Consider the following 16,365-nt stretch of genomic DNA (forward strand, 5'->3'; position numbering starts at 1 on the left):
CAAGTGTTAACTTCCTTGAAGGTGGGTACTCTGTTGAAGTTTAAAACTATTGGCTCTGCCCAGAGCCACTCTGGATCTGCCATAACCAATCACTAACATTTGATCGTGACGTATGTATGTTGTGCGTATTTGCAACAAGAGGGTAGACAGACAAGGCTTCTATTTACCATCAGTATCCCTAGCGTTAGCCTTAGCCAGCTCCTTTGCCACTAACGGCGCAAGCTGGAAAATCAATTTTTTTCCAAACTCCGTGGTGAGGAGAGTAACAACATCATGGCCACCAACAGAACTCAACAAAGATTGTTCTGCATTGCCACAACGGACTGAAGGGCTTTGCTCTCATCTTTCTCCACCACCATTACGGAACTACAACTCTGGCGCAAGGCCTCAACGTCATTGTTTTCAGCCACTCCTTCTGTTTGCTGATTGGACCGGTTAAGATGTGGCTGGAGAAAACCCAAGAATGTACCGCAAACCCAGACGGAGTACTAAAGGGAAATTAATATTGAGCCAACGTATGTAGGAGTACGGAGCCAGGCTAACAGAATATTAGCATTGAGCAACAATCTCTTATCCTGAGCAGATGCATATGAATGTAATCCTGAAGGGGCCCCATCACCTCACCATCAACCTATGTATGCAGCTCTCACGCTTTTGTTAAATCCTTTGTTGTTTGATGTTTTTGATGTTAAAGCATTTAACATCACATTCATTCAGACTTTGTCATAATGCCCAAGAAATTCCCATGTGATTGTCTACAGATATATAGGTAAAGTATGTTGGATAGAAATGGTACAATGCATGTGCAAAGTAAAGATAGAAGTGACCTTAGAAGAGTAGCTCTGGGAGAAAAGCACTTGTCTGTGTGAAGAGGAATTAGCTAATGGGCTAATTGAGAGGAATTATACAGTGGAAAAAAATATGTGACATCCCAAAAACATTTCATCTTGTCATGCAGTGCCATATATCTGAAACATGTCTGTGTTTTGTCTTTTGTGATGAAAGAACATATCAATTACATGAGTTTGAGAGATGGAATCTGAAAGAAATGATTGGTGGTACCAATGGGGGTTGCCAAGGTTAGAAATCTCTACCCATCATGGCCTACTTTAAATAATTAAATAATAATTTTTTTTTAAATGCATTGTTTAACTTTGAATGCAACGAATAACACACTGATTTCATGAGTTTATTTGGAATGAACCAACATGCATAAATGAACCACATATAGGGAAATAACTGAAAGAAATAAAAGCTCAACTCATTATTATGCAACTCTGTCTCATAGAAAATGGCATTACCATAGAAGTAGACTGCATTCTCAATTAAGTTTCTCAAACATGAGGAAAATGTATTTTCTTACTTATTTGTTACATAAGTTATGTACGTAAGTTAAGTATGTTACGCAAGTAACTATGTAGGTTGAAATAAGGCAACGATGACTTTTGTTCATCAGGACATGAACTCCTGGGTAAAAATCCCACGTTTATTTGACCTTAGTCTAAATTAACGGCGTTCCACTTATGGGCTATTTCAGGTGCCGCCGAACATTCCGGCAGATCAACTATGGTTAACCGCTTCTCAGATCTCTGCAGGGTAAAATTTAGACACCTATCAGAGTTTTTTGTTGTAGCAATAAAAATACTTTTGAACGCACACATGTTCCACCAAAACAAGTTCCTTCCCAACACTGTTACGCAGAGGAACCATCATTGTGTCTTAGTGCCGCCCAAGACGATTGTGATTGGTTCAAAGAAATGCCAATAAACCAGAGTTTTTTGCCCATCCAGGAATGCTGTCTAGGTTGACTAGGCACATCCATTCACCCCAACCTCATCCCTACATGGACTTTGAGTGTGGAACGTACTTGTGATGTATCAAATACAAATGTAATCTTGGACAAAATACATTTCATGTATGGGAACATCATTTTTAGGAGACAGGGCTGTATTTAAGATATGTTATGTGTTCATTCATTAGAGTTCATTTGTATTTAATGTAGTACATTTTATGTGGATATTTTTGGAACAGTGTGACCGAAGTTTTTTCAGTGTCAGAAAAGTCCAGAACTGAAAACTGCAATCTTCAAATGTTATTACATTCTAGTCTTGGCCAGATTTGAACACCTTGATGACTACACACACACACACACACACACGCACACACACTTTTCTTGTGTAATGTGTGTTATATGTGCTTTTTTGCCCATACACACTTCAAGTTACCTGCCTTTGTAAAAAGCTATTGTATGTCCATTCTCAGAGACAATATGGCACAGAAAATTAAGAAAATAGAAAGTTACACTGAAAGCAGATAATGTCTCTCATGCAAAAAAACAAGGATTTAAAAGAATACGTATATTTTTTCTCGTTTTAATGCTTTTTTTAGAAAGGGAATACGTTCATAAGAGGCAGTGGGTATATTTTTAGATGCATGGATATTCAATGACAAGTTGACGGGTTGAATTTGTACACTCAATTCTGTTTTGCATTTTCAAACACAAAAACTACTTTTTTATTTCATTGCTCTTGAGGATTGTTTAAGGGAGCACAACGTAGATATTTTTGGATTATAATTGGAATCCGATGTCTTGAGAAATGACAGACAATGGTGGTGTCCAATATTTGATACTAGATGTAGCATTTGTGGATGATGAAAATAAATAATATATACGGTATACACATTGGTCAGTGTACATAATATTTTGGATTTCAGTTACAGTATATCCTACTATCACTTGTAACCATTGCTATTTTGGGGGGAATAGACAAACTGCTTGAACTATGCAAATGATAAAAAAAAATAATAATACGCTTGCTTTCAGAAAACCTTGCAATAAAGTGAATGTATACATATAATGTGTTTATGTAGATGCTTCTGAATTCATCCCAGTATTTTGTATGATAGAAGATGTCTCGCTGCTTGGAATGATGATCTATTTACTGCTCTCTCTAATTTTGCTCCACTCGTTGATGATGAAGTTCACTGCCAAAAAGACTACTGAGGTTTACTCTCCAGCGGACCGTTACCAATTGGCCACCTGATGATATTCTACAGTCGTTATATCAAATTCTATGTCTGAATGAATAAAGTGCAAAAAAACTAAGACAGACTGGATTCTTTAACAGCAAGGCTTAGACCAGGAAATGGATCACCATACTTAGGAATGTACTCATCGTAAAGAAATCAAATTAAGACGTATAGAACATTTGTATCATGTTAGTACTAGCATTGACTTTTATCTGACTGCTCACATAATGTATTTGATGACCCATTGGACTTGTTTTTAGTTCTGTCATTGTGTTCCCAGATCTCAGCCTTTTTTTCTTTTCTTTTTGCCTATTTGCCTTTATAACCAATTCAAAAGCTTATAACAGAAGAATTTTAAGGCCATAAATGCATAGATGAGGCTTCACAAGACACCTCAATTAATTTGGTTTCTGAAGATGTGCTTTGTGTGAATAAAACACAACCTACACAACATTAGTTCAAACACGGTATAAAACAGTTTTAGTCACCCATTGGTTTTCAACACTCCAGAGCATCTTGGTCATGCAAAATGCTCTCCTGGAAAATAACGTTTTACCATGAGAATGTATTCTTTGTTGTAATCTATCACTTTGTGTCGATCATCATGCTAATTAATTTTGTGATAAAGAAAATATCTTTGGGATGCTGTCTTGATAAAGTCAGCTCATATAAGGACAGGGACTCCATCAGAAAGTAAGGCACAAATAGTATAATTTCATATCTAAATGAATAGCATACTAATAGTCTTAAATCATCAACTTAATTATATCTAAGTATTCTGGTTAAATTAAATCTAAGCATTCTGGTTATGGTTAAATTAGTCTCACTTTGCCAGACCCTCCTCCGAAGCGCTATAAAGGAGGGTCTGGCTACTCCACAATGCATTTGGGGATGGGACAAAAACATGATTTGGTTTAATGGCATTTCTTTAAACCAATCTGAATCAGAGCACAAAGTTGTGCGAGAGAAAAATTGGTCAGATAGTCTAGCTAGCTGTTTGGATTTACCCTGCAGAGATCTGAGGAGCAGGTAACCATAGTCCATCCACTGGTCACACAAACACAAAAAAAGCCAAAGGAAACAGTAAAGATATGCATCCAACCAAATTTCCTGCAGCACCGCAGCAGTCCCAGTAGTGGAACGCAAAATATTTAGCATTGGTTAAATTGAATCTAAGCATTCTGGTTTTTACATGAAGGAAATGAGTGTTAAAAACTCTGCAACTCAATGATAAACAGATATGTGGTCAAAATTCACAAGAAGCAATATTGGGCACACATACACACAGTTATGTTAGCTGACTGCTATGAGGATTTCGCAGACTTCCCTTTACTCTGGGTTGTATCTATAGACTGTAACAATCGTGTAGCATAGGCAATGTCACCCATTGTTTGTGGACTGCTGTTTTTGCCGATACGAGCGTCACCAATCTTGTTTTTTTGGAACAGGATGTGAGAAGGGTGGTGCTGCCAAGCCAGTGTTGTTCATGGGTTCATGGTGCAGTGCTAAGCTAAATGCTAAAGGCTGAAAGTTGCTAATTTTCAACCATTCTGAAGTGGGTCATCCAGCAGATATTTAACAAAGTCAAGTTAAGTAAAGGTAGGCCATTGATTCCATCAGCAAACTCTATCTTAAGTTACCAGCTAATGCTAGTGCTAGCTAGCTACAGACACTGAACAAGACACTTTTAGCTGACCAAAGTCTTCCAACTTACATTAATAAAGTGGAAACACACAGTGGGTCAACATTTAAGATAAAAACATCGATGAGAGCCAGTGGGATCTCCCCGTGCTGGAAATTAGACAGAATGTAGTTTTAAGGTACTTCAGCATTGGCTTCACTTTTCCAAACTGAAAGCTCCGGTCATTATTTTTACAGTCTATGCAGGCAAAGCAGGTCATTAATGCTAAGTGGTTGACTGTGAATGAATGTTAACATGTAAACCCAGCAATCAGAACTTTTAAAGACAGTCTATTAGTCCAAACACAAGATAAGGTATACATCCATTCAATGTCTATAAATGGCTGATAGCATCACTCAGGTAGTTGACCTTTTGCCTGAGAATCCCAGGGGCTCGGTATGCGCCTGCTCAGGTTAATGTTCACCTCACACGCTGACAACATCAACGCACAAAGGTCACTGTTGAGAGAAGGAGAGGACTCATTTGTCCCTGACTGTCACAGAGAAACAAAGCTATTGAGTAGAAGGGGAGAGGAGACACCGGTGATTACCATGGTGGCCGTTACAGATATCCAGAGTAAGTCCTTCCTCAGTTTCTCTCTTCTAGGTGGGGAATCTGTTAACCTCTGAGGCATGCAGAGCATTGGTCTGATTTCAGAATACAAACATCGGTTTGTCCAAGCATTGCATTTTAGGATAATAACAGCGTATAGTACTTGACAGGTTTATCATTGAGATAAATCCACTTGAAGTTTAATCAGTTTAGGTCCTCATCTTTGAGCATCAAATAATCTCTTTGAGGATCCGTGTTGAATGAATGACAACTGCGGGTATGTTTAAAACTTCTAAGAAAAGGTCTGAGATTTGTGCTGTCTGATACAGTATGTCCAAAAAATCATAGTAAAACATGTGACTGAAGATTTTCGTATAAAGAAGCTAAAAGGGACTTTTAGCGTGACTCTGGATTCCTGACTGCAGTAACTCTGTGTTGTAAAATAAGAACAAATGATTCAAGCATTCAATCAGCTAACAGCAGGCCCCCAGAGATAACGTGTCAGAGCTGCATCTAATCAGTCATCACAGCTTAATGAAGGCTACAACATGATTCAGACTACCCATCCTTCATTGCGTTTCAAAATAATGAAACATGTAAGAAGAAAGCTTATGCTTTACCTAGAGTCCTAAAAATCCTTCTAAAGTCAAGACTTGGAAAGGTTATATTAGCAAGTTGATATATTTAAACCAACTTTGTTTGTCTTTTTTTTCTCTTTTTTTCATCCACTTCCAAAAACTAAAACAAATACAGAACTTTTTTTTTTTAAAGAAACTATATTTGTAAGAGCCATGTTTTAAGAGACACGCCAATGCAGAGAGGTTACGGATGTCAGAAACTAACAAAACTCGGACTAACATTAGCTTTTTATGAAATTTGTTGTCAAAAAGAAAAATGGTGTTATGTCAGCCTTATCCTATATCACACTTCTAGATTAATCTACGATATACTGGGTATGTGGTGTCTTGTACTGGGCTGCAGGTTAAAACAGCCCTCTGAAATCATTGAGAGACTTTTGCATATTAAGTAACATGTTATTAACCTGTATGGATCAAAGTACTGTACTCTTTTCTGTTTATTGAGAACTGACTTCATAATTTGTCTAATAAAATATTTCCCACACAAAATACCAGCAAATAATTGTTTGCAAATGAGCTGACCACAGTCTTGCTTTAATTTTTCTCATCAATGTCCCTTGTGTATGTTTTTCTTTTCAGAGATTGGCATTGGTCTGATGGGATTTGGTGTATTTTTCCTGCTCTTTGGTGTAGTGCTGTATTTTGACTCTGTGTTGCTGGGCTTCGGGAATGTGAGTAATCTTTCATATCACACACCTCTGCTCAGTGCCAACATCATACCATCAGTGGCTTACATCAATATTCAAACACCACCAGTTTACAACCTTTGGTTTACCGGGGTGGCTTTTAAGTCTGGACGGACACAAACGGAGACCGTTGGAAACAATGATGCACGTCAGTCAGTCTTATCGGTTAGGTAGGGTTTCATACCTGTCAGTTACAGTTCCACCTTGTCATCGCTCCAGGCAAGTACATGTACTTGCCATTGTAGTTCTTTCTCCAAAGTATTTTCTGTATTTTCAACTTATACATCCATGATTTTCAACTGCATCAGACTATATGCTTCCTGTTTACACTGGCGTTCCCATTTATGAATGGTCATGTGATATGTGTTTTTATTCAATTTATTGTGTTAATATGGAAACAGATTAGTTCTGCTAGGAGCTAAAACGCTTGTGTGGACCAAGATAGTTTTTGTCTCAAAACGTGAAAACAAGTTATGTAGTTGTAGCCCCAGTCTTTCAGCATGGATAGCTGTTTTATCAAATGGTTTCACATCATTCAGATGCAAAGAGACTGTGGTCTTTTTAGGAAATAATTACTGAGGTCCGGACTCATTGCTAGCTATGGACATGGTAAGAGAGATACAGCATGCACACCTGGGCTATCAAGAGAGAGAAAATACACAGGTGAAACTGAAACTTTTATGTAGTAATTATTTAATGTAATTTAGTGAAATCCTGTGCGAAACTGAATGAACAACACTGCAGGTCTGAGTTTCTGCAAGCAGAGAGAAGCAGAGTGTCAGCTGTCTCATATGACTGCGCCCAACATGGGTCGAATGTGCACTGAGTAGACTTGCATAATACCTGCCGTCCGCTGTCTGAAAGGGGTGTTTGTCAAATTAAGTGGGTATCTGTGTATTGATTTGAAACTCCCTCTTTGTGTTTCCTTGTTAAGCCACACTGGAGGCACAGTAATACATTGTATACCACATACTGTATATGAATGGAACTTCAGATAAGACCAATTTAATTAGACTAACTGACTACTGTAACCTCATGCGAGTTTGGTTAATCTTGTCCACCATCACCATTACATTGTAATAGCAATAGGAGAGGGTATGGACAGAATAAAGGATTAAGAGGACCAATAACTCTGTGCACATGGGCACACAGGAAAATACAATATTCAAAGGTTAATATAATCGATATTATTCATTCTTAGTCTCATAGTCAGTATACAGAAAACAAAATAACCCATGTCTCAATGGTTATTCCATTAAAGACATAAGGTATGTTATCCATTCAAAGACACATGAATAACATGTCACTCAGAGACATCGTCCTACAGTTCAGCAAAAAAGTTAACAGGTTGATTTTGACTACAACAGCAACAGCCACAAGACAACAAACAAAATGCAGTGAAAGTTTTTTTACAATAAGGCACCCAAGGCCTGAATGAAGATTTAGTACAAATATGCAGTAGAAATAAAACAAAAGATGGATAGATAGATAGAAAGATATTTATTGATCCCAAAAAATGGGAAATTATGGTGTTACAGCAGCACACGTACATTAGTCACACAACACAGAATATAAATATAAATGAGATACTGGGAAAAATATATACACATACAGTATAATAATAATAATAGGAATACAATATAAGAATAAAATATAAGAACAAATAATTAAATATATACAAGGTGGGAAAACAAAATGTGCAACTGCTTAAATAATATGCTAAATGTATGCTAAAATGTAAATGAACCAATTGTGCAGGTTGCCCTTAGTGCAATAATGTGATGTCTAAAAGTTTTATCTAGCACACAGTGATAACATGTTGAAAAGTGTTATTGCCTGTGGTAGGAATGTTTTCCTGTAGCGGTCCGTGCGGCATCAAAGCTGTCGGAGCCTCTTATGGCGGTTTTCCACTGCATGGTATCTACTCGACTCGCCTCAACTCTACTTGCCTTTTTTGGTTTTCCATTACGAAAAAAAAGTCCCTGGGACCTGCTACCAGGTACTTTTTTTAGTACTACCTCAGTCGAGGTTCCAAGCGAGCTGAGGCGAGCCCAAAAGGTGACGTGGAAACCTGCAGACTACTGGTTGGTCGGATCACTGCGTTGTTAGCAGACAAGAGTGCGGAGTGTGTGTCCACAACAAACATCTATAGACACCGACAGATTATCTACTCTCTGCACTATTCTCACTTTTCAACTGTGCAATATTAAGGGCTGTTAGGGGCTTTATGTCGTTTCCAACATTGCACACTGTTACTTTAAAAAAACAAGACAAGTTATCAAAGAAAAGTTTTTATTTAGCTTTTCAAGTAGCGCATCAAACCCTCCTGTACATCCCGGTCTTCTTCCTCTGCACACTGTGACAGTGTCCCCCCCGGCTCTGCTGGCCCAGATGCATCCCAGTCGTTGTCATAAGTGTCTCCATGACTCTCATAAAGATTATACGAAGCCCAGCAGGTCACAACCAGAGATCTCACCGGTCGGACGTCGCCCACCAGACGGTATGCGGCGGCGGTTTTGCAAAGAGTTAATGCTCTGAAACACAAACGGTACACAGCACACATGATGGTGTGTAATCATGGTTGCTAAAGTTCATGTACTTTATATAGCATATAGTAAATGGTGACCGGGGCCCCTGACACATGCAAATGTTAGCCAACGTTACCAGGAAACTTAACTTACCCTTTCGTGTCGGCGAACAATGGTTATGTCGACGTCTGAACTCTGTTGGAATTCCCAAACTCCTGATTTTTTTAGCGGTGATTTTTGTTGCTTCCTTCAGCTTCTTTTGAAACAAAACATTTCTTCTGGCTGTGACGAGTAGGCAACGTGCTGTTGTGAGTTGCGTTGAAAATTACATCATCACGCGTAGCTATGGTGACCAGCCACGCTTAGGCGTTACTCATTTTGCAATGGAAAACGGACGTAGAATGAATCGAGCCGAGTAGAGGTGAGTCAAGGCGATTCGAGTTGAGCTGTTACCAGCAGTGGAAACACGCCATTACATAAGCTGCTCCTCGGTTGGACCAGTGGGGGGTGGAGAGGGTGCTCAGGGTCATCCATGATATATAACAGTTTGTTCAGAGACCTCATCTCCACCACAGCTTCAAACGTGTCCAGTTTGCAGCCGATCACGGAGCCAGCCTTCCTGATCAGTTTGTTCAGTCTGTTTGTGTTGCTGGCTCCGATGCTGCTGCTCCAGCAGATGGCGGAAGAGAACAGCCACAACAGACTGGTAGAACATCTCCAACATTCTGCTGCACACATTGAAGGATCTCAGCTTCCTCTGGAAATAGAGTCTGCTCATCCCCTTCTTGTAAACAGCAGTGCTGTTGGCCTTTCAGTTCAGCCTGCTGTCGATGTTGACACCCAGGTATCTGTACTCCTCCAACATGTCCACGTCACTTCCCAGTATATAAAGGGGCTGCAGAGCCATTCCCTTCCTCCTAAAGTCAATCACCATCTCTCTGGTCTTAGCCACGTTCAGAATTAGGTGAGTCTTACTAGACCACTCCACAAATTCATCCACCAGTGCCCTGCACTCTACCTACTGTCCATCCCTTATACACCCAACAACTGCAGAGTCATCAGAAAACTACTGTAGGTGACATGACTCTGAGTTGTACTGGAAGTCTGTGGTGTATAAAGTTAACAGAAAAGGAGAAAAGGAGACAGCACAGTCCCCTGTGGGGCCCCCGTACCACTCACCACCACATCAGACAGAACACGTTCCAGACAGACAAACTGTGGTCAGGTAGCTTCTCACCTAGTAGCATTGGCTGGATGGTGTTGAATGCAGTGGAGAAATAAAAAAAAAGTGATTATCTCAGTGCCGCCACCGCCATCCAGGTGCACATGAGCTCGCTGCAGAAGAGAGAAGACAGCATTGTCGACTCCCAGACGAGGCTGGTAGGCAAACTGTAGAGGGTCCAGAGAAGAACTCACCTGCGGCCTCAGGTAGGCCAAGACCAGCCTCTCCTGCACCTTCATCACATGGGATGTGAGAGCCACTGGGCGGCAGTCCTTAAGGCCAGATGGAGTCGACTTCTTGGGGACAAGGCAGGACGTCTTCCACAGCAGCGGCACCCTCTGCAGTCTCAGGCTCAGGTTGAAGAGGTACTGGAGAACAGGACCTTGGGGCGGATCCCGTCCGGGGCAGCAGCCTTGCGCTGGTGTAGCCTCTCCAGCTGTCTCTTCACCTGGCCAGGTGTGAATGTAAAGCGGAGAGGGGGGGGGGCTGGAAGTGTCAGTGGGGGGAGAGGAAAAGTGGTGTAGTGGTGGTGGGGGGAGGGGGCTGACTGCAGGAAGGCTGACTACAGGGGAGTGAGGAGGGAGGTGTGGGAACAAAAGGGGGGGGGGGCAGTTACCCATAGTATGAAAATATGTTCCCTCTGATTTTTGTTTGTTTAATTGCCTTTGTATAGATTCTGTTTCTGACCGGTTTGACGTTCATTATCGGCTTCAAAAGGACAGCCCACTTCTTCTTCCAAAGACAAAAGTTTCGGGGTTCTTTGTTTTTCCTGGGAGGTGTTTCTCTCGTGCTGTGCCGTTGGCCAATCATTGGAATGCTGGTGGAGAGTTATGGCTTTGTGCTTCTATTCAGGTGGGTCCAGTTAGGGTAGCTTGGCATAGCTACTACTAATTTGCAAAAGCTTATTAGTCTGGGGCCTTTCAATTCATTTTCCATTTTTAAGGGGCGTTAATGATGCAGGCCCAAATATCTTGACGCAATTTAATAGACCTACAACCAATCAGGGCGACGGAAAGACCTGGCTCTGAGGGACACATGCAGGCTATAGTTCTCAATCATCTGCAACCGCTAAAAGTGACGTAGTCACACCTACCTAACATCTGATTTGACATTTTCAACACATGTGCATGGAAATTAATTGTAACTGGCTTCCAAAATTGTCATTTTACATTTAAAAAATGAATTAAATGTATAATAAAACAGTTTTGCCTTTATTTTTCCACAGACCATGTTGAATCATTAATCAACAATATTTTATAGACTTATTTATACATGATGTAAAATATTTCATCATCTTAGTTTTCATCAGAGGGAAATTTTTAGGAGGCACAAAAGCTCATTTAGGCCCCAAAAGTTGAAATGTCAGAATGTGTTGCAAAAAGTTCTTTCCCATCATACCCTTTTCTTTCCCTCCGTAGGTCTTTCTTCCCCATGGCCTTGGGATTTTTGCTGTCAGCTGTGAATATCCCTTTTCTCAGTGCAGTATGTTTTTGTTCTTGGCTCTGTAGATTAAGACTCAACAGTCTTAATTTTTTTTTAAATATCTCAGAGATATTGATTGCTAATTGTAATGATTTGAATGAAATCTCTTGTTTTTATGTTAGTTTTTCCCCAGCAGCTCCTCCATGGTCTAAGCAGAAGAACACGTTGCAGCAGGGAAAAGAGTGCTGGATGCCCTTTGACTGATTCTGGGTGGGCAGAGGGGGAGAACTGCTCCATAACTAAACTATTGTTTAAACAGATGTATTCACAGGTCCATACAATTGTGCCCAGACCCAAAAATACCCACAAATGTCCTTATCTGACACCAAACCTCAGGTGTGTCTTTGTTTGAAAGCTGGGACCTGGACCAATGCCAAACTGAGAGATGTAAGACCAAAGTCCGAACAGACACATGAGACACAGAGACGATTGGAATCAATTTCAGAATCTGATTGCAATAACAAGTTAACATTGATTTACAAGTTGTCAAAACAAAACTTTGTGTGAAATCAGTAGCCTTCTCCCCTCTTTCTGGCCATCCTCCTTAACAAGAAAGTTAGGGTAAATTAATGTTTCTTTCTTGTTGATTGAAACAGCATGACAAATGCACTCGTTATTTTGAGCTTTAATGTCCATTTGGTGTCATGGTGACAGGCAAACGTGACTCGTTTACAATAAGGTTTGCAGTTTTATTGCCCAAGAGTCTGAGGTTCAAGTCCAATTTGAAAATAAAAGTGTAATGAACAGACCCAGGACCTGTAGGAATAGAACGGGACCCAATCGTCCTTATAATCCATGGATACAAACTCAAATGGGTCTCGGTTTGGGTCTCCGGATTATAGGGTTTGAGTGGACCTGTGGAGACCTCTAATGTATTTATTTTGCAGATGACCAGTAATAATAATTTATTTTTTACAATGTGCTGTATTTTGTACCGTGTAAGGTTAATATCAAATAAGCTGTTTAAAAACTACACCACCTTAAAACCTTAAATATTGCAGTTGTACAGAATGATTAAAATCTGATTTTACAAGAATTGACTGTTTTATTTAAGCTTATTAATGTTGTTTTGTTAAATTAAGAAAGAAATTCCCCAAAAAGGCAAAATATTTAATCATAACTACTAAAAACTATGGTGCATGTAGTGTACTTGTTTAGTTCAATAAATGACTATAAGTAACATTTTATTTTTAAGTTTTTATTGTGGTTTTAATAATGAAACATGTAAAACACAGCTCGCCACATTAGAGGTCATACAAAGTGTAACAGCTATACATAATTAATAAACAATACATATGTCTTATAACAGATTTACAGTCCAGAGTAGAGTGATTTGTATTATAAACAGTTTTACCAACAGATAAAGGTTAAAAATAACTACTACAATTAGTTATAGAAAAATTTTAAAACATGATACTGAATAAAATTAAAGCACAAGTTGCATGCCTACAGTATATTTCTGGTCAATGAACCAATTACTATATCTGTAAAGGTTCTGTCTGAACTTTGTTTCTATAATCAAGTGTGACTAAAGAATTATTGGGAAAATAGAAGTGAGATGGTGCTCTTCATATTGCAGTTTATAGTCTGGTTGAAGAAACGTGTAAAAGGCCACTACATTTCACAGGACTGAAGGTCCTTGCACACTGAGGCTGACATTTTTTTTTGCAGTTTTTTTTGTTTCTGTCATCCAAAAAAACTCAAGCATGAAAATCTTGCACAATGAATCCAATGCTCATGAATTAATCTGTTGTGAAGAATTTCTCAAAATAATACAAAATAGAGATTTCAAGCAGTGAGGATGATTTTGTTGTCTTCCCTCTTCTTAAAAAGAGAAAAGCAAAAATCTACCTTTACATCCCCATCCATTCAAAGTTTAATTCAGGTGGCTAAGCTTGATGCTTTGCTAGCAATACTGAAGCCAAATATTAAAAAACACCTCTGCCTGCTACGGACGCAAAAATACAAGAAATTTGACCACATCCAATTCTTTTTATTAATGAGGGACTACAGTTTTGGAGGCAGTTTGTAAATGTGATTGAAACAACGTGAGGTCAAATTTATTTTATTAACAAGCAAAGATTTTTGACTCTGCAAGGACCTTTACCCTCCTGTCTTTTTATTGAGAAATGGTGAAACATGCTAAAAGTAACATTAAATGTGACCATCAATTTCTAGCCACTAAAAGTGTTGTTTTTGCCACTGACATGCTCAGATTATTATTCTAAGTGTCTGAAAATGTTATGTAAAGTATCCCTACAAACAGCCCAGAAGTCAGAATTGCCAAACTCACCAGACTCCAGCTAACAGTAATTTTATCATGGTAAAACACACTTCATTGCAAGGAAAATATTAACACAACAGCCGTTTGGTCTGTCTTTCTACTGTTCCAACAATCACCACCCTGGTTTGTTTGACATCAACCCTTAATTCACCTGTTCTCATATAGCTCATAAGTAATATTTCTAACAAAGATATTCACAATTTTTACAAAGTTCCTTTATATTTAAGCAGTAGCCACAAAAAGACAAAAGCTCAAGGTATGAGGCTGGTTAGCTCACCTGGTTGAGCCTGCACCCCAGGTACAGAGGCTCAGTCCTTGTCGCAACTTTGTTGCATGCATTTGCCCTCCCTCTCCTTTTCACTGATCAGTTGTCCTAGAACAAGCTGACATCAGGAGATGTAAGATACAAAAGTTGAAAAAAGGCAGACTTAGTCTTTAACTATACTGAAAGTGGCTTTTAAAAACATATGTCTCTTTAGTAACATTTAGTGGTTTGGGAAACTACAAGATCAGAGACTTCCTCCAAAATCCACAGTGGTTTTATAGGCAGGTTTGGTAATTGTTTCCAATATCCACTTTTTATATAGTGTTTGAAATTGTCTTTAGACCCTGACAGCAATTGATAAGTTTTTGCTCTTAAAAGAAGTGAAAAATATCCATCTTTAGCTACTGTAAACCTGTAAAAATGACCACCAAGCACTGCCTCGCAGTCTGATTGGAAAGAACCAATAAAATGCCTCCTACCACACTGCATTTACTTTACCCCTCCTGTTTACAAGCCTGAGCTCAATGCTCAATACTGAGATTGCTTAGCTGTCTGACTGATGCAATTTGCAACAAATGCTGCAGATGTTCACTAAGGTTTTGAAGGAAATAGAACTGAGCAAATTTGCACCTTACATGGTATTCTAATCCTAACCTTAACTCATTTCAATCCTCATGCCTAACCTGAACCGATCACACCAACATTTTTTTGGGATCAATAAATATCTATCTATCTAGATAGAAACAGAGTAGCTGGCCATGCCAGGGCTATATCTACACTGCAACACTTTAATTTTAAAGCGGCATTTTGAGACAATATTTGAGACAGTATTGGCAAGCAGGTATTAACAGGACATGGCAGGTTGTCTGACGTTACTCTGCGGGTGAAAATGAAACTACATGGATGTAGTAAGTATGTAAATTGAAAATACAAAAAAATACTTTGGAGAAAGAACAACAATGGTGAAAAGTAAGAGCAGGGATATCTTAGCTTGGACTGACAATGAAGTGGAACTGTTACTGAAAGGTATGTAAGTCTACCTAACCAATGAGACTGACTGACGTGCATCCTTGTTTCCAAAGGTCTCCGTTTGTGCTTGTCCAGAATACAATGCAACCCTGGAGTGCCAGTGGCAGCAGTGTTTCCAAATGTCTCTGTTTTAGGTGATCAGCAATTCTGGGCTACTGTGGATGTGAGGCATAAACGTAGCAAAGGATATTTGTTTTCAAACCAAAACGTTGGAGTTTAAATGTAGCCTAGGAAAGGCAAATTCACACATAGTGACTTGAGGGTTCCTGGGAGATTTAAGGGTCCACATCAAAAAGAGAGCCAGACCGGCTCTACTTGTTTAGAAAGATTGAAATTTCTATCCAACAATAATGAAATCATCTCAACTCATTTACACCCTATAGTTCATGCAGCTACTTGAGTCAGTGTTTAGGTTTGATGGTCACACGGGTGTAGTTGACTTCATAGTCATCGTCATCCTCATTGTTGTCCCTGGGCCCTGAGCTTCTCTGAGCACCGACCTCACCCTGTTTTTTGTCTGTCTTTGTCTTGCTGGTGTATCCCACCTCACCTTTTCTACCTAAACCATACATATTGCTGTCCTTTAGCAAAGCATTGGCATCCAGAGACCAAGTTCCTCCTCCAGGTTTAACCCTGACGTAGTCGGTTTCCTTCTTCATGGAGGACCTCTTTGGGCAAACAGGCAACTCCTCAAACTGGGGAGCAAGAGGAAAATCAGCAATGACAAGGAAATACACTGCAAAGTTAGTAAGACAAGCTGATTATGAATCTGCATTCTGATTAAAAGGACTGTAGTCTTCTGTAAACCAACGGACTGACTCATTTAGCCCCACTTTGATTAACTTTTACACAGCAGTTACTAAAATAGGAAGCAGACACACACAAGGGAAATCCTCAAACTGGGGAGCAAGGTGAAAGTCAGCAATGACAAGGAATTACACTGCAAAGTTAATAAGACAAGCTGATTA

The 16,365-nt window shown here is 39.4% G+C and overlaps 1 protein-coding gene across 1 annotated transcript; it reads left to right on the plus strand.

The window, feature by feature from the left end:
- Positions 1-5,157: 5,157 nt before the first annotated feature.
- On the plus strand, positions 5,158-11,974 carry golt1a (golgi transport 1A). Its single transcript, XM_034869179.1, has 5 exons — positions 5,158-5,287; positions 6,481-6,572; positions 11,011-11,189; positions 11,756-11,819; positions 11,942-11,974. The coding sequence occupies exons 1-5, from the start codon at positions 5,263-5,265 to the stop codon at positions 11,969-11,971; spliced, it is 390 nt and encodes a 129-aa protein (XP_034725070.1). The 5' UTR covers positions 5,158-5,262; the 3' UTR covers positions 11,972-11,974.
- Positions 11,975-16,365: the final 4,391 nt, after the last annotated feature.

Source organism: Etheostoma cragini, chromosome 4 (genome assembly GCF_013103735.1).
Source record: "Etheostoma cragini isolate CJK2018 chromosome 4, CSU_Ecrag_1.0, whole genome shotgun sequence".
Lineage (NCBI taxonomy): Eukaryota > Metazoa > Chordata > Actinopteri > Perciformes > Percidae > Etheostoma > Etheostoma cragini.